Source organism: Polypterus senegalus, chromosome 15, assembly GCF_016835505.1.
Source record: "Polypterus senegalus isolate Bchr_013 chromosome 15, ASM1683550v1, whole genome shotgun sequence".
Taxonomy (NCBI): domain Eukaryota; kingdom Metazoa; phylum Chordata; class Cladistia; order Polypteriformes; family Polypteridae; genus Polypterus; species Polypterus senegalus.
This window is the reverse complement of record NC_053168.1, coordinates 116867459-116894184: the sequence shown is the minus strand read 5'-3', so window position 1 is coordinate 116894184 and position 26726 is coordinate 116867459. Positions and strand designations below refer to the sequence as shown.

General features: G+C 44.7%; 1 protein-coding gene across 1 annotated transcript in view; it reads right to left on the bottom strand.

The window, feature by feature from the left end:
• Nucleotides 1–22852: 22852 nt before the first annotated feature.
• The window catches only part of LOC120515897 (androgen-dependent TFPI-regulating protein-like), a 53331-nt gene continuing 49457 nt past the window's right edge, over nt 22853–26726 (bottom strand). Inside the window, exon 6 of the mRNA XM_039737257.1 lies at nt 22853–23735. Coding sequence (XP_039593191.1) covers nt 23704–23735 — 32 coding nt within the window. The 3' untranslated portion in view covers nt 22853–23703. The remainder of the gene's footprint in view (nt 23736–26726) is intronic.

Below are 26726 nucleotides of genomic sequence, written 5' to 3'. Positions count from 1 at the left end.
TTCAATCTGCTGCCTCCACCAGCCAACTTCTGGGAGTCACTCTGGGCAAAGGAGGAGGAAGGTCGGGAGTTTGCACTGATATGTCGCAAACAACCTCAGACCTAAACAACCTATCAAACCACCTCAGGATCCTAAATTAGGACCCGAGTGCAGCCGTGCAACGGGTGACCCCTGAGCACCACGCTGTTTCGAATGGAGTGGAACATGATGGGGTGTTTTACAGTGGCCGGAGTGCCAATCTTGAATCCACTCAGACCCCTGAGCTCGGATTTGTGTCCTTCATTTACTTGGAGGGTCCCATTCCACCACTTGTGTGACGTCTCAAGTCTGGTGTAAAAGCTCATTTTTCTTTTCCACTGTCGTCAGTGGGCTCACAAATTCCAGCCCGGCTTTCGGGATCTGCAGTGTGAAACCTCTGAGACGCCATTGTCAGGCTGAAAGTGTGATGTTCGGTGCAGAACATTAAGGCTTCACCTTTTATCCTGTAACCTGCGGCCATCAGCTGCCCCCCCTGTGCTCTTTCGTTCTCCTGTTACAATTTTTTTTTTTTTATTTTAAAATTTATTGTTTTATATTTAGCCAGAAAGATTACAAAACAATGAATAGGACCCCATTGTGCACAGAGTCCCAGAGGACTCGCTTGGTTAGGATCTGAACCATTTGTCACAAGTACAATGTGGCATCTTCCTCCTCTGGTCACAGGGCATCTTGCGCCCTGCCTGCCTGTGTTACTCTGCAGATGTTTCTGGAAAGATAACATTGTTGTTTCTGGAATAAACTCTTCAAAGTGCATTTTGTGTGTGCCTTTCCTCTTATGGAATGAAGGAGTTTGTTATCTCGATGCCAAAGCAATACATCTGGTGCCATCTTGAAAGAAGTACTGTATGTAAAATTACTTTCTGGGAGGACCAGGCAGATATTTCCTTCATAAATCCTTTAACTTCTAACCTGCTTGCTCTGTTCAGGGTTACAGGAACTGAAGCCATTAAAACAGCATGGCTACAGGGCAGGAATGAGCCCTGAATGGATGCCAGTCCACTGCAGGGCACAATCGCCAAACTGAAACAGTTTATTTGTGATTTATATGACGGTCTGAGTTTTGCGCCCTGTGTTGGCTGGGATTGGCTCCAGCAGACCCCCGAGACCATGTGTTAGGATATAGCGGGTTGGATAATGAATGACTGACAATGAAAATGAAATGAAAACCCATCAACCATTGAGCCGTCCGTCCAACCAAACTCTGATCATCCACACACACACACGAACTCCATCATCCAGTCAGGTATGCGTAACAACCTGGTGTCATCTGTCATTTGTAATTTTGTTTTGTTTTAGTTATGAACTTCCCTAAAAATTAATTGTTCTCGTAAGCAGTAGTATAAAGGTCGTACAGTACGTTATAATTAACCCTGCATGCACCGCGTTACTTGACTCAGAAGCACAGAGGATGCTGTAACAGGTAGGTGGTGTTTTCAGATCTCCTCAAGCTTTTTCTAATTTTTATTTTATATTTAGTATGTTGGTAGGGTGGAATGGGTGGAGAAGAGTGATTTGTGACAGACGGGTACCAGCAAGAGCGAAAGGGAAGGTCTACAGGACATTAGTGAGACTAGCTATGTTACATGGGTTGGAGATGGTGGCACTGACCAGAAAGCAAGAGACAGAGCTGGAGGTGGCAGAGCTAAAGATGTTAAGATTTGCATTGGGTGTGACGAGGATGGATAGGATTAGAAATGAGAACATTAGAGGGTCAGCTCAAGTTGGACGGTTGGGAAACAAGGTCAGAGAGGCGAGATTGCGTTGGTTTGAACATGTGCAGAGGAGAGATGCTGGGTATATTGGGAGAAGGATGCTAAGGATAGAGCTGCCAGGGAAGAGAAAAAGAGGAAGGCCTAAGAGAAGGTTTATGGATTTGGTGAGAGAGGACATGCAGGTGATGGGTGTGACAGAATAAGATGACAAGGACAGAAAGATTGGAAGAAGATGACCCGCTGTGGCGACTCCTAACGGGAGCAGCTGAAAGAAGAAGCAGGAGAAGTTAAGTAACAAATAACAAGCAATTAAATAAATTACAATTTTTAAAAGGAAGAATTTATGGTGTAGATGCCAAGGCTAATGGACTGGAATCCCAACTAGGATGGAGAGTGAACCATTACCTGGCTGGGAGCCCATAATCGCATCCTGCTCACATTGCACTCCGCATCAACGGTTTAGACGTGGACATTGTTAGGAATACAAAGTTCCTCGGTGTGCACATAACTGATGAACTTATGTGGACGCATAACACCTCATCACTAATCAAGAAAGCCCAGCAGAGACTACACTTCCTGAGGCGGCTGAAGCGAGCACGTCTTCCCCCTTCCATCCTCACCATGTTCTACAGAGGCACCATGGAGAGTGTCCTGACCAGCTGCATCACTGTCTGGTATGGCAACTGCAACATATTCAACCACAAGGACAGTGAAGACAGCAGAGAACATCATTGGGGTGCCTTTCCCTTCACTACAGGACATATTTTACAAACGCAGTGTCCGCAAGGCCTGCAGAATTGTGCCGGACCCCTTACGCCCCTCACATGGACTTTTCACACTTCTGCCATCCAAGAGAAGATACTGCAGCATCAGAGCCACATCTGCCAGGCTGCAGGACAGTTTTTACCCCCAAGCTGTCAGACTCCTTAACACCAGGCTGACCCCCTGGGCTCTTCCACACGGTCTCAACCACCTTTAAAAACACAACTTTTATACACGCCGGCCACTGTCCTGCAAAGACGAGTGTGCAGGTAGAAAAAGAACTGAAAATCTCATCCTGACCTTGAAGGATTTTGATACTCCTGATATCCTTCTGCTGTGAAACATTCTGACCTGTCATTGTTAACAAATATCTTAAACAACTCTTATCATACACTGATCATCTCTGTATTATCTATATCTATTATTTATTATTGTATCTATCTATCTATCTATCTATCTATCTATCTATCTATCTATCTATTACATATCTATTGACTATATTTATGTATCAATGTTCATATTGCTAACTACACATCAATATTGCTGCTACTTCTTTGTCTTGTCTTTGCGCAATGTCTTGTCTTGTTTGTGTTCTAATTTTAAATTTTAATTTTAATTCTATTTTTAATTTATTATTTGCACGTTATGTTGTTACACTGTGGACCCTGAGCTTTGCAATTTCGTCTGTCTGTGTACTTGCATAAGGTTGAGATGACAATAAAGTTCACTTTTGATAATGGAAGGATGGCACAGAAGGAGCTGCAACCCAGTCGGGATGGTTGGTGATCTTTATCACAGTCGGGGTAAAATACTAATGGGTGATCTGGGCAAGCATGGAGTTCATTTCCCCACCCCCCATGATAGGTGGCAGTGTCCCTCCAGGCAGGTCCCACTTAGGACTCCCGCAAGATAGCATGGGAATTTTGCGGTTGGGAGACAAAGTCAGAGAGGTCAGATTGCGCTGGTTTGGATATGTGCAGAGGAGAGATGCTGGCTATACTGGGAGAAAGATGCTAAGGATAGAGCTGCCAGGGAAGAGGACAAGAGGAAGGCCTAAGAGAAGGTTTATGGATGTGGTGAGAGAGGACATGCAGGTGATGGGGGTGACAGAACAAGATGATGAGGACAGAAAGATATGGAAGAAGATGATCCGCTGTGGTAACCCCTAATGGGAGCAGCCGAAAGAAGAAGAGCAGCCCTGTCGGAGTTCTTGTGAGCCACAAGAGGGCGCTGTTGGGGAAAGACTCCTCAAGTTTCCATTCATCCATCCATCCATCCGTTATCCAACCCTCTATATCCTAACTACAGGGTCACAGGGGTCTGCTGGAGCCAATCCCTGCCAACACAGGGCACAAGGCAGGAAACAAACCGTGGGCAGGGCACACATACACACACATCAAGCACACACTAGGAACAATTTAGGATCTCCAATACACCTAACCTGCATGTCTTTGGACTGTGAGAGGAAACCGGAGCACCCGGAGGAAACCCACACAGACACGGGGAGAACATGCAAACTCCATGCAGGTAGGACCCAGGAAGTGAACCCGGGTCCTCAGGTCTCCATATGACCGTATCAGCGACGCCGGAAGTGTTTCCAGGTCCAGTTTAAAAGAAGCCCACCGCGTCTCCTCAAAGAGTCGGAGGCAGCGAGCAACACTCACTTGGACGGACGGAGAGAAAAAAAACGAGCTGGCGCTTTGTAATTATGGATTTGGGTTGCGTTCACCAGGGGTCATACTGTGTCTGTGATATCCTGATAGGCACAAGGCAGGAACTGACCCTGAACAGGACATCCACATTTGTACAAACACACACACACACACACACCCAGTTTACAACTGACCATTAACACATCGCCCAGACACTGGAAGAAAAGGCAGACTGCACACAAACACTGAAGGACATGCAGGATTCAAGCCCCGGACTGGTGACATGGTAGCCGCCGGCCTGGAGGTGTTTTATGTTCTGAAGCGGAGGGCGACTTTCACTTTTACTTTCGCCGACACTCCTCATTCTCCGCCGACAGAAGCCGCTTTGTTCTCGGGGTGGACGGCGTTTTCAGCTTGTCGCTGTATACCGTCTGTCATAAACGCATAGTCACCTTAGGCACCTTAAGTCTGCTAAATAAAGAACACACAATAACATAGTAACGTCTGTCCCGGCTGAAACACAAACTCATTCTTAAGGGATTTCCTGGAAAATGAATCATTGTACCTGATAAGCTTTCTCTAAAAGAATAATACGTTTAACCTTTAATTCATTCTAATTCTGCAGGGGTCAGAGTTTGATTTGATTGCATTGTGAAAGATCTGCAAACGGCAACAACCTGAGACGGGTCACCTCAGCACACCTTCAGTGTCGCCGCCGATTAGATGAATTATTTAATATTAAGGGAGACCAGCAGAGCACCTCAAAGTCAGACACTTGATTTAATCAACAACTTGTAGGTGGCATATGGGATGGATGGGCATCCCAATCAGGAGAGGGGAGAGCTGCTCCCTGCTATATTGGACTTCTGTATGATGCCATGGCTGCTGCCATCTAGTGCCTGGGGGAATAAGCACCCCTCAGAGACATTCCTTCCCCTTCCTCTTCATTTATCTCGGCCTCGAAAAATGTCAGGTGGGGACATCTTTCCAGTTTCCTGAGGCCTTCCGCCCGGGTACATAATTCCTGGTTGGGATGTCTGTCCCTCCTCCTGAGAAGTCCTTTTTGGGTCTGGTGCCTTTCATTTCCTTGGCCAGGATGCTTGTCGGTCCTCCTAGAGCCTCCCATCTCCTGGCCACGATGCCCATCCATCCTATATGCCACCTACAAACTAAAAAAGTCACATAATTAATAAATTGAAACAAATGAAACCCAAAAGGATGAAATTACACTCTTCAAAATAAAGGGGCCAGAGTTGTTCTTCAGAGCGATGCCACAGCAGAACCACTTTTGGTTCCCAAAAGACCCATACATGACACCATTCCAGGAAGACCCTTTATGTATTTACATCTGAAACAAGCGCCATACAGTTGTAACAGTCATCTGGAATATGTGTGTGTGTGTGTGGTGATAATGGTGGAATGGCTTAATTAGTAAGGCTGGCCAATGGCACATGAGGGGGAGGGCCAAACAGACTCTATGGGGGAGGAGCCAGTGGTATGTAAATGGAAGGCGGGAACAAGGAGAGAGGAGTGCAGAGCCAAGAGAGAAGCGGATGGCATAAAAGGAAAAGGCAAGAGGGAAAGAGATTGACCCCGCATGGAAAACGTCAGGTGAACCCAAATTCACTTCAGGAGAAATTATTTTCCCTTTCTGGTGAACAACAACAACAATATTTATTTCTGTAGCACACTTTCATACAAATGATGTAGCTCAAAGCGCTTGACAGGATGAAGAAAGAGGGAAAAGACGAAATATATAAAGTTAGGCAACACTAATTAACATAGAATAAAATTCAGTCAGTCAAGGCCAGGGAGGACAGAAAAAACAAAAAAAAAATTCAGATGGCTGGAGAAAAAAAACCAAAATCTGCAGGTTCTGAGGCCACGAGACCACCAAGCCCCCTCTAGGCATTCTACCTGCCATAAATGACCTCAATCTGTCCTCATGGTATTCAGGGTTCACATGGATGAACTTGATGATGACGGTCATATGGACTTCTGGCCTTCAATCCATCAATGTAGGGACATCACGGTGCTTTGATCAGGTGGTGGTGGCGCAGATCGACACCACAGAAAACCGGAAAATAAATACCAGAGAAAGTAGGGATTAGTACGGATTTTGGAGCTACCATGAATGATATTAATAATTCAATGCATATACAGAGTATCAGGATTAAGCTAAAATGAAGCTATGAGAAAGCGATTGTCACACACGTGCGCATGGGAGGCAGCTCAAGGGCTTGAATGAGGGTAATTCCGAGCCAGACCGGGATGGAGCAGAGTGCACTGACTCTCTTTCTCGCTTGTCTACAGATCGTTCATGGGAAATCCCGCCTGGTCCTGATGACGTCAAGCCTGCTTTTGATGTCACTTCCGCGTCTGAGCCTATGGAGGAAGACCCTTCTGGTTCCGACCCCCCTGATGTCATTTCCTGTATTGGTCTTTTCCCCTATCCCTTCATTTCTATTTTAGGCTCTGAATCATGCACCTCAGTGCTATCATTTTTGCAACTTTGCAGCCAGGAAACAATATACGGGTGACTTCCCCAAACCTTGCCATGGCTCTTGGTCGAGTTTGTGACACCATGTTAAAATAATTGGTTTTTAGCATTTTTTTAAAGTGCTCCACTGTATTAGCCTGGCGAATTTCTATCGGTAAACTATTCCAGATTTTAGGTGCATAAGGCTGCCTCACCACTTCTTTTAAGTTTAGCTGTCAGAATAATAAGCAGACCCTCATTTGAAGATCTAAGATTACGATTTGAAGTATAAGGTGTAAGACATTCTGAAATATAGGATGGAGTGAGATTATTTAAGGCTTTGTAACCCATAAGCAGTATTTTAAAGTCAATTCTGAATGACACAGGTGAAGATATTCGGGACAGGACCCGACCCGCCAGCACAGGGGACTGTTGATCTGTACGTTTCCCTGAACGGGACGTGTGGTTCGGCGCCTCATTCCCCACCACAGACTGTAGATGGTCATCCCCAACAGAGAATATTTAAAGGACGACGAATACCTTGATTTTTTCTTTTTCTCTTTCTCATGTATTAGTGGCGTATGTGGTTGAGTGTTTTGTGCCGTGATTTGTGTGGGGTGGGAAGCGCTGTAGTGCGATAGATATTATGTATACTGTATAGGGGTTTTTGTTAAGTGTGTGTAATTTCTTCCAATAGTCATTTTTGAACTTAACTCTGCAGTCACTGGTGTGCTTCTGTACTCGGGGTGGTGTAGGAGGAAAGGGGTGTTGTTCGCCCGCACTCCGGATTATTTCTTTTTTTTCTTTGCTGCCACTCTAGGATGGCAGTGCAGATTATAATCGTGTCAACTCGAGGAGTGGTACACAGTGAATAAGCAGGAAGAGATGGTAACAGATTTGTGAAGTGCCAATGGGTTGTCATAATAATAATAATAACTAGATAGTCGATGCCCATCGTAGCATACATCGCTGTAAGAATAGGAACGGAAAATGGTGCATTGCCTTCGTCAACCGTTTGTGTCAAGACATAACCCACTGATAGGAACAGGCAGTTGCCGGATCGTGGAATAGAGATGACGTTATACAAAAACCCGTTGACAGAGAAGATACTGTCATTCATTTTATAACAAAGGCTTAGGAAACAACTGTCGCAGTATAACGAAAATAGCAAGGTTCTTTGGGAGGCCGCAGGCAGTGTGGGGAAGGGTTTGGAAGAGGACGAATAGGAATCGAGAAAGGCCGTGCCGGCTACGTGTGGGCGGGACCGGTTTTGAAGTGGAAGCAGGACAAACCAATAAGAATCGAGAAATTGCATGTCGGCTGTGTGTGGGTGGGACTGGATTTGAAGTGGAAGCAGGACGAACCAATAGGAATCGAGAATTGCCGTCAGCTACGTGTGGGCGGGACTGGTTTTGAAGTGAAAGCAGGACAAACCAATAAGAATCGAGAAATTGCATGTTGGCTGCGTGTGGGCAGAACCGGTTTTGAAGTGGAAGCAGGACAAACGAATAGGAATCGAGAAATGTTATGTCGGCTGCGTGTGGGCAGAACTGGTTTTGAAGTGGAAGCAGGACGAACCAATAGGAATCGAGAAATGCCGTGTCGGCTACGTGTGGGCGGGACGGGTTTTGAAGTGGAAGCAGGACAAACCAATAGGAATCGAGAAATGCCATGTTGGCTGCGTGTGGGCGGGACCGGTTTTGAAGTGGAAGCAGGACAAACCAATAGGAATCGAAAAATGCTGTGTAGGCTGCGTGTGGGTGGGACCGGTTTTGAAGCGGAAGCAGGATGAACCAGAAGAGAAATATATATAAGAGATATTAATAATATAATTCTTTATATTTATATAGCACCTTTCTCACTATTCAAAGCACTTTCCATAGAGAGTTGGCAGCCACTTCAACCATCACTAATGTGCAGCATCCACCTAGATGATGTGACGACAGCCATTTTTGCACCACACCCTAGCTGTTTGGTGAGAAAGAGACAAGTGGACACAGGGGATGATTAGGGGACCATGGTGGGCAATTTAGTCAGGACATTGGGATACTCCGTACTCTTTATGAAGGCTGCCCAGTGGTCTTTAATGGCCACAAAGAGTCAGGACCTCAGCTTTATGTCCTGAAAAGAACGATGGCGCCATTTTTACACCACAGTGTCCCCCGTCACCGCACTGGGGCATTGGGGTCCACATTCAAACCACAGGGTAAATGTGACCACATGTGCCCGGAGAAAATGCAGGAATACAACATGGCAGGCGAATTGAAGATTTGTCAGCTAACTTCAAACATCAAGCGTCAGATAAAGCTTGTCAGTCATATATCCTAACACAGTGTCACGGGGGTCTGCTGGAGCCAATCCCAGCCAGCACAGGGCGCAAGGCAGGAACAAACCCGGGCAGGGCGCCAGCCCACCGCAGGGCACACACACACACCCACCAAGGACAATTTAGGATCGTCAATGCACCTAACCTACATGTCTTTGGACTGTGGGAGGAAACCCACACAGGCACGGGGAGAACCCAGGAAGCAAACTCAGGTCTCCTTACTGTGAGGCAGCAGTGCTAACACTGTGCCACCGTGATGCCCATGTGATGAGTATAGGAGGAGTATAGGACCCTAATCAAGGACTTTGTTAAATGGTGCGACTCAAACCACCTACACCTGAACACCAGCAAAACCAAGGAGCTAGTGGTGGAATTTAGGAGACCCAGGCCCCTCATGGACCCCGTGATCATCAGAAGTGACTGTGCAGAGGGTACAGACCTATAAATATCTGGGAGTGCAGCTGGATGATAAATTGGACTGGACTGCCAATACTGATGTTCTGTGCAAGAGAGGACAGAGCCAACTAGACTTCCTTAGAAGGCTGGCGTCCTTCAACATCTGCAATAAGATGCTGCAGATGTTCTATCAGACGGTTGTGGCGAGCACCCTCTTCTATGTGGTGGTGTGCTGGGGAGGCAGCATAAAGAAGAGCGACGCCTCAAGCCTGGACAAACTTGTGAGGAAGTCACTGTCTCCACTGACAGACTGAGGAGATCGTTCCTCCCCAACACTATGCAACTCTTCAGTTCCACGTCGGTTAAACGTTAACATTATACAAAGATATTGTCTGTTTTTACCTGCTGGACTACTGTATGTGAATTTCCCCTTGGAATTAATAAAGTATCTATCTATCTATCTATCTATCTATCTATCTATCTATCTATCTATCTATCTATCTATCTATCTATCTATCTATCTATCTATCTATCTATCTATCTATCTATCTTGTATTAAATACTGCCTTATCTATCTATCTATCTATCTATCTATCTATCTATCTATCTATCTATCTATCTTGTATTAAATACTGCCTTATCTATCTATCTATCTATCTATCTATCTATCTATCTATCTATCTATCTATCTATCTATCTATCTTGTATTAAATACTGCCTTTATCTATCTATCTATCTATCTATCTATCTATCTATCTATCTATCTATCTTGTATTAAATACTGCCTTTATCTATCTATCTATCTATCTATCTATCTATCTATCTATCTATCTATCTATCTATCTATCTATCTATCTATCTATCTATGAGAACACTTTGAAATACAATAAATGAAGACCCATTAATGGAGAGCTGTGATGCCGTTTTTTCTTTAAGCATATTCAGTTATGAAGCGTCATTTACCGACTGTCTATTTGATTGATTTTAATCTTAATACACAGGAGGTGAGGCAATAGAGCTCGCCTGTAGTGGGTGGCCCAGCCCTTCGTATATTTCTCTGTATGTGGCCCCCAGTGAAAAGCGTTTGGACACCCCTGCTCTATGAGGAACCACACAGCCCAGTAAAGGACCTTACCTGACGTGGCTGTCAGAGTGCACAGTAAAGTGATGTGTGAGCAGCGCTATGGCTTCACGCCAGGACAGAGCACCACAGGTGTGATGTTTGATTTAAGAAGCACAGAGAAGGTCAGAAGGAACTGCATTGTGTGTTTGAGGACTTAGAGGACGCGTAGGACAAGGCGCCCAGAGGGGAGTTCTGCTGCTGTATGAGGGAGTCAGGAGTGGTAGAGAAGTCCCTGAGGGTGGTGCAGGATATGAACAAGGACAGTGGGACTGCAGTGACGTATGTCGTTGGAATGACAGCCTGCTTCAGGGGGACACATCAAGGTGACACCTGTTTGCAATGGTGATGGATGCGATGACAGGTGAGGTCAGACAGAAGTCTCCGCTGACTGTGGTGTTCACAGATGACATCGTGGTCTGTAGTGGGAGAGAGGGGTGAGGAGAAGTGAAGGTATGCACAGGACAGAAGGGCAGTGAGAGCCATGAGGAGTGTGAGAGATGGCCGGCCAACACCCCCAGGCTGCTAGATGGAGTCCTCCCTGCAACATGGAGGTACCCCAAATTCCCGCAGGGCATCATGGACTAATGGAGTTCGGCTTCTCAGCCCTGCTGGATATCATGGGGGCCGCCAGGGCCGCTGCAGGGAGGCATGACTGTTTCTATTATAGCCTGGAAGTACTCCTTAGTAACGGGGACTGAAGAAACTGAGTACTTCCGGGCTGAAGGAAAAGTAGAGTTTTCATCTGACCAGGAAGTGCTATGGAAACACATGGGCTGAGGGACAGAAGCACTTCCGGGTCAAAGACTATAAAAGGACTATGGGAAACCCAGCAGACTGAGCCGGAGTTGGGAGGGAGTGTGACAGAGCTGCTGGGTGGAGAGGAGGATTTATTATTGATTTATTGTGATTATTATTGATTATTATTGTGTATCGTGGAGGTGGAGGTGCTTGTGCACATTATTACAGAAATTAAATTCATTTCTGATATTTTACCTGGTGCCTGGACGTGTCGTCTGCGGGTTTGGAGGAGCGACAGCGTCCTCTACTGTCACAGGAGTAAGATGGGGTACATGAGAGGGAAGGTGCTGGAAGGTTGCGACTGCAAGGAGAAGAGGCAGTGAAGGCAGACAAATTTAAATACTTGGGTTCAACAGTCCAAAGCAACGGAAAGTGCGGCAGAGAGGTGAGGAAGAGAGTCCAGGCAGGGTGGGCAGGAGTGTCAGGAGTGATCTGTGATAGACGGGCACCTGCAAGAGTGAAAGGCAGGGTCTATGAAACGGCAGAGGGAGACCAGCTGTGCTGTACGGTTTGGAGACGGGGGCACCGACGAGAAGACAGGAGGCAGAGCCGGAGGTGGCGGAGTAGAAGACGCTACGATGTTCACTCAGAGTAACGACGGCTGTGAGAATATTTGGGGGATAACACAGGTAAGACAGTTTGGCGTTCGACTGAGATGATTTCAACGAGGGTGGAGGAGAGATGAGGGGTACACCGGGAAAAGAATGTTAAGGTTGGGACCGCCAGCCACGAGGAGGTTTATGGGTACGGTGAGGGAGGACATGAAGGCAGAAAATGATGTTAAAGACAGGGAGAGATGATCGCAGTGGTGACCCCTAAATGGGAGTAGCTGAAAGAAGACCACTGAGGACCCCTGCTGCCCAGTTTGCCTCCATAGCTGCCTAAATAATAATCCAACAAGCAAGCTATGGCGGCAGTTATCGTCCTCGCCCTCCGATATGCAGTTACTGATTCAAATTTATTAAAAGGGAACAACAGCACAGGTAATCTTAATAAAAGATGGCATTCGCTAAACTCGATCAAACCGAGTGTCGCTGTTGTTACCGTCAGGTGATGTGATAAGGTGCCACACGAGAGGCTGGCCATCAAACTAAAAGAAGTGGAGTTCAGGGTGTGCAGTGTGGATGGGCGCGATGGTGCGAGGAACCTCTCAGAATTGGGTAACATTCAGAGGGGTGTCCAGCAGGGGGCAGCGTTAGGGCCACAGTTAGTTTTAATATATGCATAGAAATGATTTGGATAGGAATATAAGAAACCAGCTGGTTAAGTTTGCAGATGATACCAAGAAAGGTGGATTGGCAGAACATCTCAGATCTGTTGAATCATCGCAGAGGGGCTTGGACAGCAGACAGGCTTGGGCTGATTTGTGGCAGATGAAATTGAATGTCCGTAAATGTAAAAGTATTACACATAGGAAGTAAAAATGTGAGGTTTGAATACACAATGGGAGGTAGACCTTATGAGAGGAATTTAGGAGTCACAGTGGACTATTAACTGTCAGACTGTGTTGAGAATCCATTAAGAAGGCCAACAGAATGTGAGGTTATATAGCGCCCTGACGTGTGTAGTACAAGTCCCAGGAGGATCTTCTGACGTTATCTAACACATTAATGGGGTCTCACCTGGAGTACTGTGTTCAGTTTTGGTCTCCTCACCCCAAAATAGACATAACAGTGCTAGAGAAGGTCCACACAAGAACGACTTCCAGGATTAAGAGGTGTGAGCTACAAGGAGAATCTGAATGAGCTAAATGTCAGGTTATGTAGCGCCTTGCAGTACAAGTCCAAAGAGGTTCTGCTCTAGCTTTGTAACACACTGGTGAGGCTTCATCTGGAGTACTGTGTGTAGTTTTGGTCTTCTTATTAGAAAATAGACATAGCAGTGCTAGAGAAGGTCCACACAAGAACGACTTCCAGGATTAAGAGGTGTGAGCTACAAGGAGAATCTGAAGGAGCTGAATGTCAGGTTATATAGCGCCTTGCAGTACAAGTCCAAAGAGGTTCTGCTCTAGCTTTGTAACACACTGGTGAGGCTTCATCTGGAGTACTGTGTGTAGTTTTGGTCTTCTTATTAGAAAATAGACATAGCAGTGCTAGAGAAGGTCCACACAAGAACGACTTCCAGGATTAAGAGGTGTGAGCTACAAGGAGAATCTGAAGGAGCTGAATGTCAGGTTATATAGCGCCCTGACGTGTGCAGTACAAGTCCAAAGAGGTTCTGCTCTAGCTTTGGAACACACTGGTTAGGCTTCATCTGGAGTACTGTGTGTAGTTTTGGTCTCCTTATTAGAAAATAGACATAGCAGTGCTAGAAAAAGTCCAGAAAACAGGGACTAGGCTGATTCCAGGGTTACAGGGGATGAATTATGAAGAAAGATTGAAAGAGCTGAGTCTTTATAGTTTAAGGAAAAGAAGACTAAGAGGTGATGTGACTGAAGTGATTCAAATTATGAAGGGAATTAGTCTAGTGGATCGAGACTGTGACTTTAAAATGAGCGCAACAAGAACACAGGGACACAGTTGGAAACTTGTTAAGGGAAATTTCACACAAACATCAGGCAGAGAACCACAGAAACATGGAATAAGTTAGCAAGTGGTGTGGTAGTCAGTAGGACTTTAAGGGACTGTCAAAACTCGGCTTCATGTTATTTTGGAAGAATTAAGTGGACGGGACTGGCGAGCTTTGTTGGACTCAATGGCCAGTTCTCGTCCAGATTGTTCTAAGGCCGTACATTTTACTCACTTCGAGTGTATGAAAAGGCCCTGAAATCAACGGAAAGTATAAGTAATGGCGACTAAGGGTACACGTCAGTAGAATCGCATCTGAAGTTTATTTCTCTTCTCGTATCTTGTGTCCTAATTACGCAGATACTTACAGTGACAGAAGAGATGACACTTGTCATTCCTTAGACGCCCAGCGTTTCCTAATAATCAAATTAATCCAACAGTCATCGATGCGTAAAAGGTGCCAAGTGAGACAATATTCATAAAGAATGTGACATCGCAGTGCAACTCCACAGTAGGCCACAAACTCAATATAACGCAAATTGGGCGAGATGTCGTGTCGGATTTAGAGGACATCCGTAAAGTCAGAGGTTCTGATGTGTGTTTTGGTGTTTTTTATATGTGTATTTTTCCTGAGCTGTTGTAACTAAGTATTTCACTATAATTTGCATTATGTGTATAACTGTATGTCCATCCATCCTCTTCCGCTTATCCGAGATCGGGTCGCGGGGGCAGCAGCTTGAGCAGAGATGCCCAGACTTTCCTCTCCTCGGCCACTTCTAGCTCTTCCGGGGGAGTCCCTCCAGCGTGTCCTGGGTCTTCCCCGGGGCCTCCTACAGATAAAATTTGATTTGATCCGACACCTGCACGGCACTCTGCGCCATCGCTCCTAATGATCGCTCTTCGGTGTTTAAGGGCGCTCCGCGTACGCTCATCCCTTCGACGCCTGCTGTCCTGCCCGCTCTCTGCTCAGTCGACTCTACTTGTGCTGCCATCACTGAAGAGTAAAGATCAAGGAGTTCCAATAAAGGAGAGTTTTTTTTTTAAATAAAATTATAACTGTAATACTCGTGCATGTATACGGCTGGAGGATTCCAGCGTCTCGTCTGTCAACTATACAGCGGCCGTCCTTAAGGAAGACCGCGGTACCTGCTGCCTTGGACAGGCTGAGTGCAAGTGACTTGTCCGCCACAAGATGGCGAAAGAGTGCTTAGAATGGAATTCGAGAACAGAGCCGGCGCGCCGTTATAACGACCATCTCAGTCGAGCCAGATGAGGCGGCTTCGAGTCAAACGAGGTAGGAAGTACCACGCAGAGTTCCTGATGGTGAAGTACATTTTACGTATTTTCTGTAGCGCCTTCGTGTTGCAAAGACATCCAAAACAAGCGACTTCCAAACGTTTCCCGGGGGTCAAATAAGTCTGATCAATTGTCGTGTAGCCCGATCAAGCTAGTGAGTATGGCCCTTAGTCCATCCATTTACTTTCAAACCTGAGTATCTTAAGCAGGGTCGAGCATAGACATAGAATCACTAGACGCCGCATGACCAGCAGCATCGTACGTCAACGTCGCCGCCATATTGCGAGTGGCACTGCCGTGGAGTGAAGTAATGAATAATGTGCTGCCTTGGATTGTACAAACCGCTGTACACTCCAAACCAGATCTCGGGGGGTTACATTTCATAGGTAAGGCTGAACAATTGTTTTGGTTATATTTGGCCATTAGAAAATCTCATTTTATAATCTTAGCACTCAAGGTCATCTTACAATAAAATTAAACAACATTAGTAAAATTAAAACAAGAGAATGATAAATCAAAAAGCAATAATTAGCAAACAGACAAAGATAACTGGCAGTGACAGTGCAAAATTCACAATTGGTATGCCAGTTTGAAAAGAAAAAATTGAGGGCAGTTTTAAAATGTGTTATTGAATTAAACTTACGTATATGAGAGGGAAGAGAATTCCCGAGTTGAGGAGCACTAGGCGAGACGTTCGAGCTTCCATAGCAGTGAGTCTGATGTGTGGTACAGAAAGTCGAGCTGCAGATGAGGATCTGAGTGAGCGAGAGGAGTGCATGTCTGTAGGCTTTAAATGTTAAGAGCGGTATTTAGTATTGTATTCTGTAGTTAACAGGGAGCCAGTGAAGTTGAGAGAGAGTAGGTGTAGTATGTTCAGTGAATTTAGAACAGCAGGTTATTATCCTGGCAGCAGAATTTTGAAGAAGTTGTAAGCGATGGATACGTTTTTGTGGGATGACAGATAGAATAGCATTACAGTAATCTATACTTGAGGTGACTCGGGCATTAACTAATACTTCAGTACTGTGTTGCGTAAGAACCGGACGAAGTCTAGAGATGTTTCGGAGATGGAAGAAGGCAGTCCGAGAAATGATACTTATATTTGAGGAATTATTTAATAATAATAATTAGTATTATTATTTAATAATTGCAATTATTAGTTTATAAATGGATATAAATAATTGCATTTAGATGATTCGCCAAAATCTGTTGCATGTAAACGATACTGTTTTAAATGTTATTGTTTTTCATCAGAAAAATTTCCACATCTACCTGCGTTAGTTTAAATGGCACTTTTGCCACTCGCAATATGGCGGACGCGCTGACGTATCGTGTCGACTGGGCAACACAGTGAATGCGCCGTCTATCTATATATGTCTATGGGGTCGAGGGGCAGCTATCCCAGTAAGCATTGGGTGCAAGGCAGAATCAGTCCATAGACAGTGCAGGGTGAACACACAACACATTGGGAGGCAATTTAGGAAACTAGAAGACTCATCGCTGCACAGCTGCTGAAGTGTGGCAGACCCAACTGTTGGTCTGACATGGGGTTGGCTGGTCCATCACTGCCATGCACGCTAAATGTCTGTGGTCAATGGTCACTCTAGAGCTTCAGAAGTCCTCTGCTAAGATAAGAGAACCACTCCGATGGAAGACCATCTTAGTCGCACTCCGTTTATTGATCGAGCAGAAGCCACTCTTAAGTAAAAGGAGTACGACAGCTTACTTGGAGTTTACCAAATGGAAATTTAATCGACTTTGGAAGCCTGAGGGAAAAGGTTCTCTGGTCTGATGAGACAAACATTTGGGCAGAACCTCAAGCACTATATCTGCTAAACACCTAACACCAACCCTGCAGGGACAGGGAGACTGGTGAGAATTGAGAAAGGGATGAATGCAGCCAAATATATAAATAAAACATTTAAAAAATATATAGGTGCTTGGAGAAAACCTGCACCAGAGTGCACATGACCTTAAAATGGGATGACAGTTCAGCACAGCAGTGACCGGAAGCCTACAGCCAAGACGACACTGGAGGGGCTCAAACTGTCCTTTAGTGGTCCAGACTTAAACGGCATAGAATATCTGTGGGGATATCTAAAGATGGCGCCTTATAGATGCTTGCTATCCAATCTAACGGAGCTTCGGAGAATCTGTCAGGAAGAATGAGAGAAACTGCTCAAATCCAGGTGTGCAAAGCTTGAAGACTCAAAGCTGGAATTGTTGCCAAAAAGGGGCTTCTGCAAGGTACTGAATGAAGGGTCTAAATACTTGTGTGTTGATGGGCAAATATGGCAAATATATTCATTTAAGATTTAATCTACAACATAATAAGGTGCATAGACAGTGAAGGGGTCTGAATTCTTTCCGTGTCCACTGTACGTGTAATTTTACCCACAATGTAAAGTTCCAATTAATGCTTTTATAATGTGCTGAGACTTAGAGACACACACAAGAGTGAAAGTTAAGACCACCATGGTGATCTCCTTTCCTATTTGTCTATACAAGTAAGCTTTGCCCCCAAAACTGGATAAGCGGGTTAAGTAAACGGACTGACGGATGTACCATATAAAATGGAAAAGAATAAAAGTGTCTGTGAAACTGCAGTGTCCAGGAAATATAATCAATAATCTAAAACGTCACAGTAAGGAGACATGGGTTCGCTTCCCGGGTCCTCCCTGCGTGGAGTTTGCATGTTCTCCCCGTGTCTGCGTGGGTTTCCTCTCACAGTCCAATGACATGCAGGTTAGGTGCATTGGTGATCCTAAATTGTCCATGGTTCGTGTGTGTGTGTGCGCCCTGCGATGTACTGGTGCCCTGCCTGGGGTTTGTTCCTGCCTTGCGCTCTGTGCTGGCTGGGATTGGCTCCAGCAGACCCCCGTGACCCTGTGTTAGGATATGGCGGGTTGGATAATGACTGACTGACTACTGTCCTCCCTGTGTGGATAGCGCTTTGAGTACAGAGCAAAGTGCTATATAAATGTAATGAATTATTATTATTATTATTACTGTCCATTAAAACTGACATGAGACATTTTTACATGGCAGACTACTTATGTTACATGGCGTACTGCTCAGTTATTCATGTGGAATGTAAAATAATCATTTGGTGTATCCAGCATGGTAGAAATAACCGTTTTTGAATGGCCTGGCGTAGACGGTAGGACCCTGGAGACATTTAAAACTCGGCTTGAAGTTATTTTGGATGAGTTGTGTGTATTGGCGAGTTCTGTTGGGCTGAGTGGCCTGGTCTTGTTAAAATTTGTGTCCTGTTCCAAAAACATGGACAGACAGGAAGAGACGTAAAATGGTGTTCATGTGGAATGGCATGTCCTGCAGCATCTACAGCTGCCCAAAGTTCATCCATGGTAACTGATGTTTGTCTCAGGTATGCCAGTTTTCGTCCAACCATGCTTCAGATATGCCCACTGAGGGAGCGATCTGGTGAACTTGTGGGCCAGGGAAAAAGTGGCATGTGGTGGTCATCCAGGACTGTAGGATCTTTCATGCCCATTGCTGCGGTTGAGCATTGTCCCGTTGGTAAATGGCTCCAGGGAAACTCTGAGGATAGGGTGCCACCGGAGCGAACACTGGCTGGTCAAGGTACCTGCAATGCATATGTGGCAGGAAGTGGCATTATTCTGGTATTAAGTCCTGTGGTTGAGGGTCAAGGACATCAAAAACAATAGGTGGGAGGGTTGCTGCTGCACATGGCATCCGTTGACGTGTTAATGACCCCAACAGTTAGGCACAGGTCTGTGATGTTGTTGTCTGGTCCATCACTGCCATGCATACAAAATGTCTGTCCTCCCGTTTGTTTGTGTGTCTGGGTGGTCCAGCCCTCTCACTTCAGTGGGTCTGACTCACTATGTGTACATTCTGTCCAGGTGAGCTCTAGACTTCCCAGAAGAATAACCCTAACCTTCCCACATTCCCATAATCCTCCCTTATTCGGACCCCAAGAGCTGGATGCCAGGGCCTGTTTGGATCCTAAGAGTTGCTCAGTGAGGTTCCCTTAACTCGCACAAATGACTTGTGTATGTGCTGTGCCCACTCTACCATGACACACCCATCCTGCAAATTTTGGGCCAACACAATGTCTTTTTCACAGTTTTGCACTTTTAGTGGCCAGCCGTGTCGATTTCGGCGACCACCCTTCCCTTTCCAGATCCATTTTCTAATCAGTTGGGATGACGGCAGTCTCCCAAATGGAAGCAAAGATTGTTTGCAATGTCAGGAGAACCAGCTTTACCGCCTGCCTGGAGAAGATCACCCCGGATACCACAGCGAGGAGTCAGAGTGTCTGGCTTGTGATAATAACCAAGATGCAAGCCTTTAATGACCTCTTGGGCACGGCCATCAGCAGTGTGTCTGTCTACGGAGAGAGTGTCGACCTTGTTGAGAGGTTTACTTACCTTGGCAGTGATAATTAATGTCTCTGGTGACGCTTCGTAGGAAGTCAGTAGAAGGATTGGGAGAGCATGGGGGGTCATGAGGTCCCTGGAAAGGGGTGTGTGGCACTCCTGATATCTCTGCAAAAGGACGAAGGTCCAAGTCTTAGGAGTCCTGGTGCTTCCTGTCTTGCTATATGGTTGCGAGACATGGACACTATCCAGTGACCTGAGATGAAGACTGGACTCCTTTGGTACTGTGTCTCTTCTGAGAATCCTTGGATACTGTTGGTTTGACTTTGTATTGAATGAGCGGTTGTTCACGGAGTCCCGAATGAGGCACGTTACCTGCATTGTGAGGGAGCGTCAGTTACAGCACTACGGCCATGTGACATGATTTCCCTGAGGGTGATCCAGCTTGCAGGATCCTCGTTGTTAAAGACACGAGTTTTTGGACCAGGCCAAAGGGATGCCCATGTAACACCTGGCTTAGGGGTATAGAGGGTCATTTCTGGAAGGTGGGTGTGGATTGCGTGTCTGCCTGGGGGGTTGCCAGCCAGGATCCTGAGCTGTTTCATCGTGTGGTGAGTAAAGCAATACGCTGTAGCAGTGCATGCTCCTCAGCCTGACCTGAGTGTCGATTAAGCCTGTGTTTTATACACACACACAAGTGGAAGTGAAAAAGCTTTTTCAAATGCTGATGTTGAATGAGTTGAAAAGCAATTGTGAAACCCACCCAAAAAAAAAAAAAAACACGAGCTGAAGGTTAGACCCGAGATTCTTTTATAGGCTACCATTGTGGGGCAGCTGACAGAAACTGAGGGCCAGGACAGTCATTTAGAGCAACTGTGTCATTTATTGGACTACAATAAAAAGAGCAGCTAACCCACCCACCCTGCTCCCCTCTGTCTGTCTGTCTGTCTGTCTGTCATGGTGGTTTAACATCTGAGTTCTTCTATCTTGTTAGAAATCATGAAAATGTTCAGCAATTAGACCTTTTCTCTGATCATAAAGCCAGGAAGTCAGCAACAGAGACTTGTCCATATTCCTGTTGTCACTACTGGACCAGAGACTCTCGTTCTGACAATGTGCTGCCTTCCTGTGCCTTAAAGGAATACTCCATCCCAAAATTATTAATTTTTTTTTAGCTTTTTACTTACCCTGTGATGTTTGTTGTGATGGTTGAGGAAAAATAATAATCTGTGTTTTGTGGAGAATAAAGTTAAAAGTACCTGATACAATGAGCTTCAATGGGCATTTCACTGCAAAGAATACTTACAACAGCATGGAAATAAAATCTGTTTGCGCACACTGCATAATCTGAATGTTAGACATCCAGTCGTATGCTCACAACGTCACAAACACAGACACTTTGGCTAAAATGTTGTTAAATAAACCTCCTCTCAGGAAGAAAAATGGAGTCTGAACTTTTGAATTGAAGGACCGCCTCCTCTCTCATTCATTGGTCAGGAGTCCCACCCATTCTCAGCTCACTCATTGGCTGCTGTGGCACAACATTTGAAATCAACTTTACAAAGCCTAGTCGGAGAGAAGTGAACAATTAAAGATTAAATGTTAAAGAAAAGTGAACGATTAAAGATAAAAAGTTAAATAAAAGAGAACAATTAGAGATTAAAAGTTGAAGAAAAGCAAACTATTACATTAGAAGTTAAAAAAAGTGAACAATTAAAGATTAAACATTAAAGAAAGTGAACAATTACAGATTAGACATCAAAGAAAAGCGAACAATTGCATTAAAGGTTAAAGAAAATGAACAATTAAAGATGAAAAGTTAAATAAAAGTGAGCGATTACAGATTAAAAATTATTAAAGAAAAATGAGTGAGAATATCATTAGAGAGGAGACTGGGCAGTCTCATGGTCTGGAATCCCTGCAGATTTTATTTTTTTCTCCAGCCGTCTGGAGTTTTTTTGTTTTTTCTGTCCCCCCTGGCCATCGGACCTTACTCTTAGTCTATGTTGATTAATGTTGACTTATTTTATTTTCATACTGTGTCTTCTATTTTTCTATTCTTTATTATGTAAAGCACTTTGAGCTACTGTTTGTGCGAAAATGTGCTATATAAATAAATGTTGATGTTGTAGAGAGAAAGAATGGCTCACACAGTGCCTACCTGTATTTTATTGTATACGTATACATCTATCAATCCATTCATTTTCAAACCTGCTTATCCTGAGCAGGGTTGTTTGGAAGCTGGAGCCTATCCCAGCAAGCATTGCGTGCAAGCTAGGAACAACGCTCAGGTTATTTATTTATTAATTAGTTTTTTTGTAGTATTCTTGTCACTTTTCTGAGGAGATCTGTAAATGCATTTCATTATACGTACGCTTGGCAATAAACCACTTGACTTAACTGCAGTGTTTCAAATCTCAGAAGGTCAATTTACTGGTCACTGGTGCACGTTCAAAAACTGTCGACAAAAACCACAGAAACACAGCATTGTACAGCATTGTGGCTTAGTGACCAGTGAATAAGGAGACCAGTGGGTCTTTGGTTCGAGAGCCCATTGTCAATTCAGTTATTCACAAGAGGATCTACCAGAAGAGGACGGTTTCACAACACGTTAGCAAAAATACCTGTGTTTGGGACATTGTGAGAGTACAACTGGATGTCGTATGTGGATTATTATATAAGGCGAGTTATTCAAGGCTACAGCTACACTACCATGTGTTTGTTTAAAATGTTCAGTTTTCAATGAAAATGATTTCCGTCCACACTGGCGTCTTCACATCATTTGTGAAGGTATTTCCGTCTACACAAACACGATGTTCTCCTATACTGGGCATAAGTGCATTGGCAGAAAAGTCCTTGATGACCGTCGACCACTGAATTTATCTCAAAAGTGCAGCGATCTGTACATTTTATGCCTTTTGCACATGTATGCATCATTCAAAGAGTAGAAAACGCAATTTGGAGGCATACAGGTAAGCAACACAACATCTCCGATTTTTGCTATGATAGAATCTGGTTTTTCTTCTGTGAAGGGTCACCAGTTAGGGAATGAGATGTTGTAATGAGCAGGATCCAATCATGGAAGGGCTATGGTATGAGCACGGACCTATCAGAGCACAATTAGAGCTTGCATTTTCAAAAGAATACCCATTGTCACAGATGGCCGGGGGTCCTTGTCTGGCCGGGATGCCTCTTCATTGTATGGACCAGGGGAACAAGCCTGGTCAGGACTGTTCCTCCCCCGGAACGCTAGATGGCAGCCCCCATGGGCTGCATGGGATTTTGGAAGTCAAGCTTGTTGGGGTCCATGGCCACCACCAGGGGTTCCTGAGCCCATGTGGGTGGTTCTTCCACCACACCTGGAAGTGCAGCCGGAAATGGGTCATCAAACACCTGGAGCACTTCCGGGTGGGCTATAAAAGGAGCCAGAGTCGGGAGGAGGGAGACAAAGCTTGCCAGAGAGGAGTGGAGGATAAAGAGAAGAAGTATTGTGGTGATTGTGCTATTGTGCGTATTGGGACTGTGTTGTGCCTGTGGGAACAGGGAAGGCGTTGCCCACAGACGAAGAAAAATAAAACATTTATTTGTTTTATAAGTGTGTCTGTCTGTGTCGTGTCAGGCGCTCGTATAGTGCCTTTGTCCCACCGTCCAAATTACAACGGCATTTTCCCAAGCATAAGGCGCTGGAGAGCATTTTGAAAAGTCTTGCTGGGGCCATGTGGAGGAAATGCGATAACAGAGAGTAATGTCTGCGTTTGTAAATGAAGACATAGCAGTGTGGACGCAGCCTGAGTGTGGCTCTCCCTCAGATCGGGTGTATTAGGAATTCTGTTAGCTCCGTTCTCCATGAGACACGAGAATAAATCATTTTTCTTGGCCGTCACTACAAACAAGAGGGGCTAAGTAACAGATAATGAAATATGTAACATTTTGGGTGGACTAAATCTGTTTGCTAGAAGAAGTTAAATCAGCCTTAAGAGACAAGAGCGCTTTATCCTTCTCACCTGTCATGCAAAGAGTGGGCAGAGTGGGTGACCCTCCAAAACACAAAGTAAATCAATCACCCAAATAAATCACCTCAGGAGTCCCCCGGTGCTCACAGAATATTTTAGACTACTTATGGCTGAAGTGACCTTCATATACAGAAGATTAAAAGTAAGAAGATGGACAGCGACTAAACCCATCCACCTCCATCATCATTTAGTGGGCACGAGCTCAGCCCACTTTCTAATGTTTCTTGTCGTCTTCCTCATTTCGTCTTCGCCTTCTTTGGTGTTTCTCCTGTAAAAAGGAAGCACATTGTCAGTGTCTGGTTCGATTACCCCCAAGATTTCCAGACCCACTTCTTTCCATTTCCTTGATGGTAAAGTTTGCAGTAAAGCCTGAAGTTGGATGTCTGATGACCAGAGGCCTCTGTGGTGATGGCCTCACCTCTCCTTGTTAGCTCAGTCCTCTCAGCATGGCAGCTCTGCTCTCCTCCTCTCCATCTTAACCCGACTAAATCAAAGGAGCTGAATATTACAATGCCACAAAGGCTTTACACTGTTACCAACTGATCTGGATCAAATTATAGTGCCTTTCATGGCAATCTCGACCTCACAGAGCTTCACATATTCACACCTATCTTTTATTTAAAAGTATATTTTTGTAGCTGCTTGAAACAAGTTAAAAATGCAAAGGCAGACATGTTCTTAAAGTGTCTCGAATGACTTGAATATTGTAATGCATTTCTATCAGGAATACCTAAAGAAGAACTAACTCGGGTGCAGTTAGTCCAACAAGCAGGAGAAAGAATCGTAACTAAAAAACGAACTTCTGAGGATATCTCGCCAGCCCTAGTATCACTGCACTGGCTACCTGTGTCTTTTAGAGCTGATTTAAAAATAATTTGAATTGTATATTAGGCTCTACGGTACACAATCTAGCACTTCCTAATATTCTGGACTGCTTGTTCCCCCACCATTTGTAATCGTAATCTTAGGATTTGTCTACACTGCTGCATTTTCATTTCAAAATGGCATTTTTAAACAAATAGCGTTTTCAAGCTAACAAAAGTAACTCCGTCTTCACTAAAATGACCAAAAATGCATATGACATTGATGATCATCAACACTGGGCACACGTGTACCCTTCAAGGGGCATTAACATCGCCGGCCATACTGATGTGTGTTGACTGGTAATTCCCTGCCACACCAGGGGGTGGCGGTGTACACAAACTCTTTCTCTCACTTCTCTCCAGACCGCTTATGTGAAATTCCGCTTGGATTTGAAGACGTCACTTCTGGTTCTGGCCCCAAAGATGCCACTTCTGGTTCCACCCACCCCCAAACACTGATGACGTTACTTAAGGTCACCGGGCCCAATGACATCACTTCCTGTTCCAGCCCTACTGATGTTTTCATTTCCGACCCCTGCTTCAATGACTCCATTTCTGGTTTTGTCCAACTCCAAAACCCCCACTGATTATGTCACTTCTGGTCCCCGAGCCCAATGACATCACTTCCTGTTCCAGCCCTACTGATGACATCATTTCTGGCCCCGGCCCCAATGATACCACTTCTGGTTCTGGCCCCACTATTGATGTCACTTCCTCCTCTCTCCCTTAAAGCCAGCATCTTTGTGCCAGCAAATCGGTTCAGTTGTGGACTCCAACCTGTACAAATCTATGCCTTGAATCTATCCATTTGCAGCCAGGAACAATATACAGGTGGCTGCCTTCTTTTTTGAGTGACTTCTGACACTCGTAAATTGACTTTTATAGCTTTCAAACTGAACCAAACGCAGTTTAGATGCATACAGGTAAGCAACACAACGAGCGACACCATGGAAAGCAACTCCTCCATGTCTGCTATGTTGGGACGTGGTGTTCTTCTTTGAAGGGTGACCATTCAGGAAATACAGTAAGTCGTAATTAAGAGGAGCCAATCAGGGAAGGGCATAAACAAATAAGCGTGCAATCAAAAGTCTTCTTTATTCATCCATCCACATTGCAATGTCGACCTGGTGATTTCGGAAATGTACGACTGTGGAGAGTTCTTCCACACGTCTCCATTTTTGGGAGTTTAAAACATCTGGGTGGTGCGGACAGAAGACAATAAGGGACACTAATATCTGTGTTTGTAAACTCTCAGTGAAGCATGAAGGAAGAAGTGAGGTGGCTTTCTGTTTCTGTACACCTGAAAATATGGAATACTGTATTTATCGCTAAAGATACGCCATCCCAGTACAACTGTGAACGTGAGTGTCAGTAAGTTTTGTGTCTTAGGAACCAAGTTACCCGAACTATTCTCTAACATTTCAGTAATTATTTACCGCTCTGATGCTGATCTTTCTGATCATAAAATAGGTCATTATGATAGCAATTAACGAGAAGATTTCATAATTAATTGCAGAATTACGGTATTTGACGGTTCCTCTAGAGCAGTGGTGCCCAATGTGTCGATCGTGATCGACCGGTAGATTGGAAAGGTAGTGCAGGTAGATTGCGTTGCATTCAAAAAATTTTGTTTTTAAATGTTAGTCTATCATATACAGTATCCTCTCTATGGCATTTGCTACTTGATTGACATACAGGGCGGCCAGTCTGAAATCTCTTTTCTTCTAACACACTAGTCATCCCGCACGCACAATCAAACGTGCCAGCTACTGCAGAACTCAGGCTATCTAGTTAGCCTTCCAATTTGTATCGACTAAAGAAGGGATTTTAAAAAAAAATGTTGTTTATGGGCTGGATGTGTAATTGGAAGAGGATTTTTTTCTCTCACAATGTCAAAATTGAAGTGCGTTTGCCTGATCTGTCAATCTATCATTGCTATTCCAAAGAAGGAAAATGTGGAAAGGCACTTTTGAACTGTTCATAAAAACTACGAAACTGACTTCCTTCCGAAAAGCGATCTGAGAAAGAAAAAGGAGAGAGATCTAAAATCTCAGTTAATCGGACAGCCATCATTTTTCACTTGGCTGAATTCAAAAGCAAAGGCAGACACACCAAAGCAACGTTCCGGGTGAGTCACTCGATCATTAAGCATAAGAAGTCCTTCCAAGATGGAGAGATGATAAAAGATGCCTTCGTTGAGGCAGATGGCTAACGAGAAATTCCTGCTGAGATTTCAAGACCCCTGGCAGGAGAAAAAGGAGTCTCTCCTTGTCATTAAACATGCAGAATACAATCAACTTAATAACGACCAATGGCCACTAGACTTGGCTTTTTGTTTTCAGATCTGACCAACATGTTGAATGATCTTAATTTACAGCTGCAAAGAAAAGAGAAAA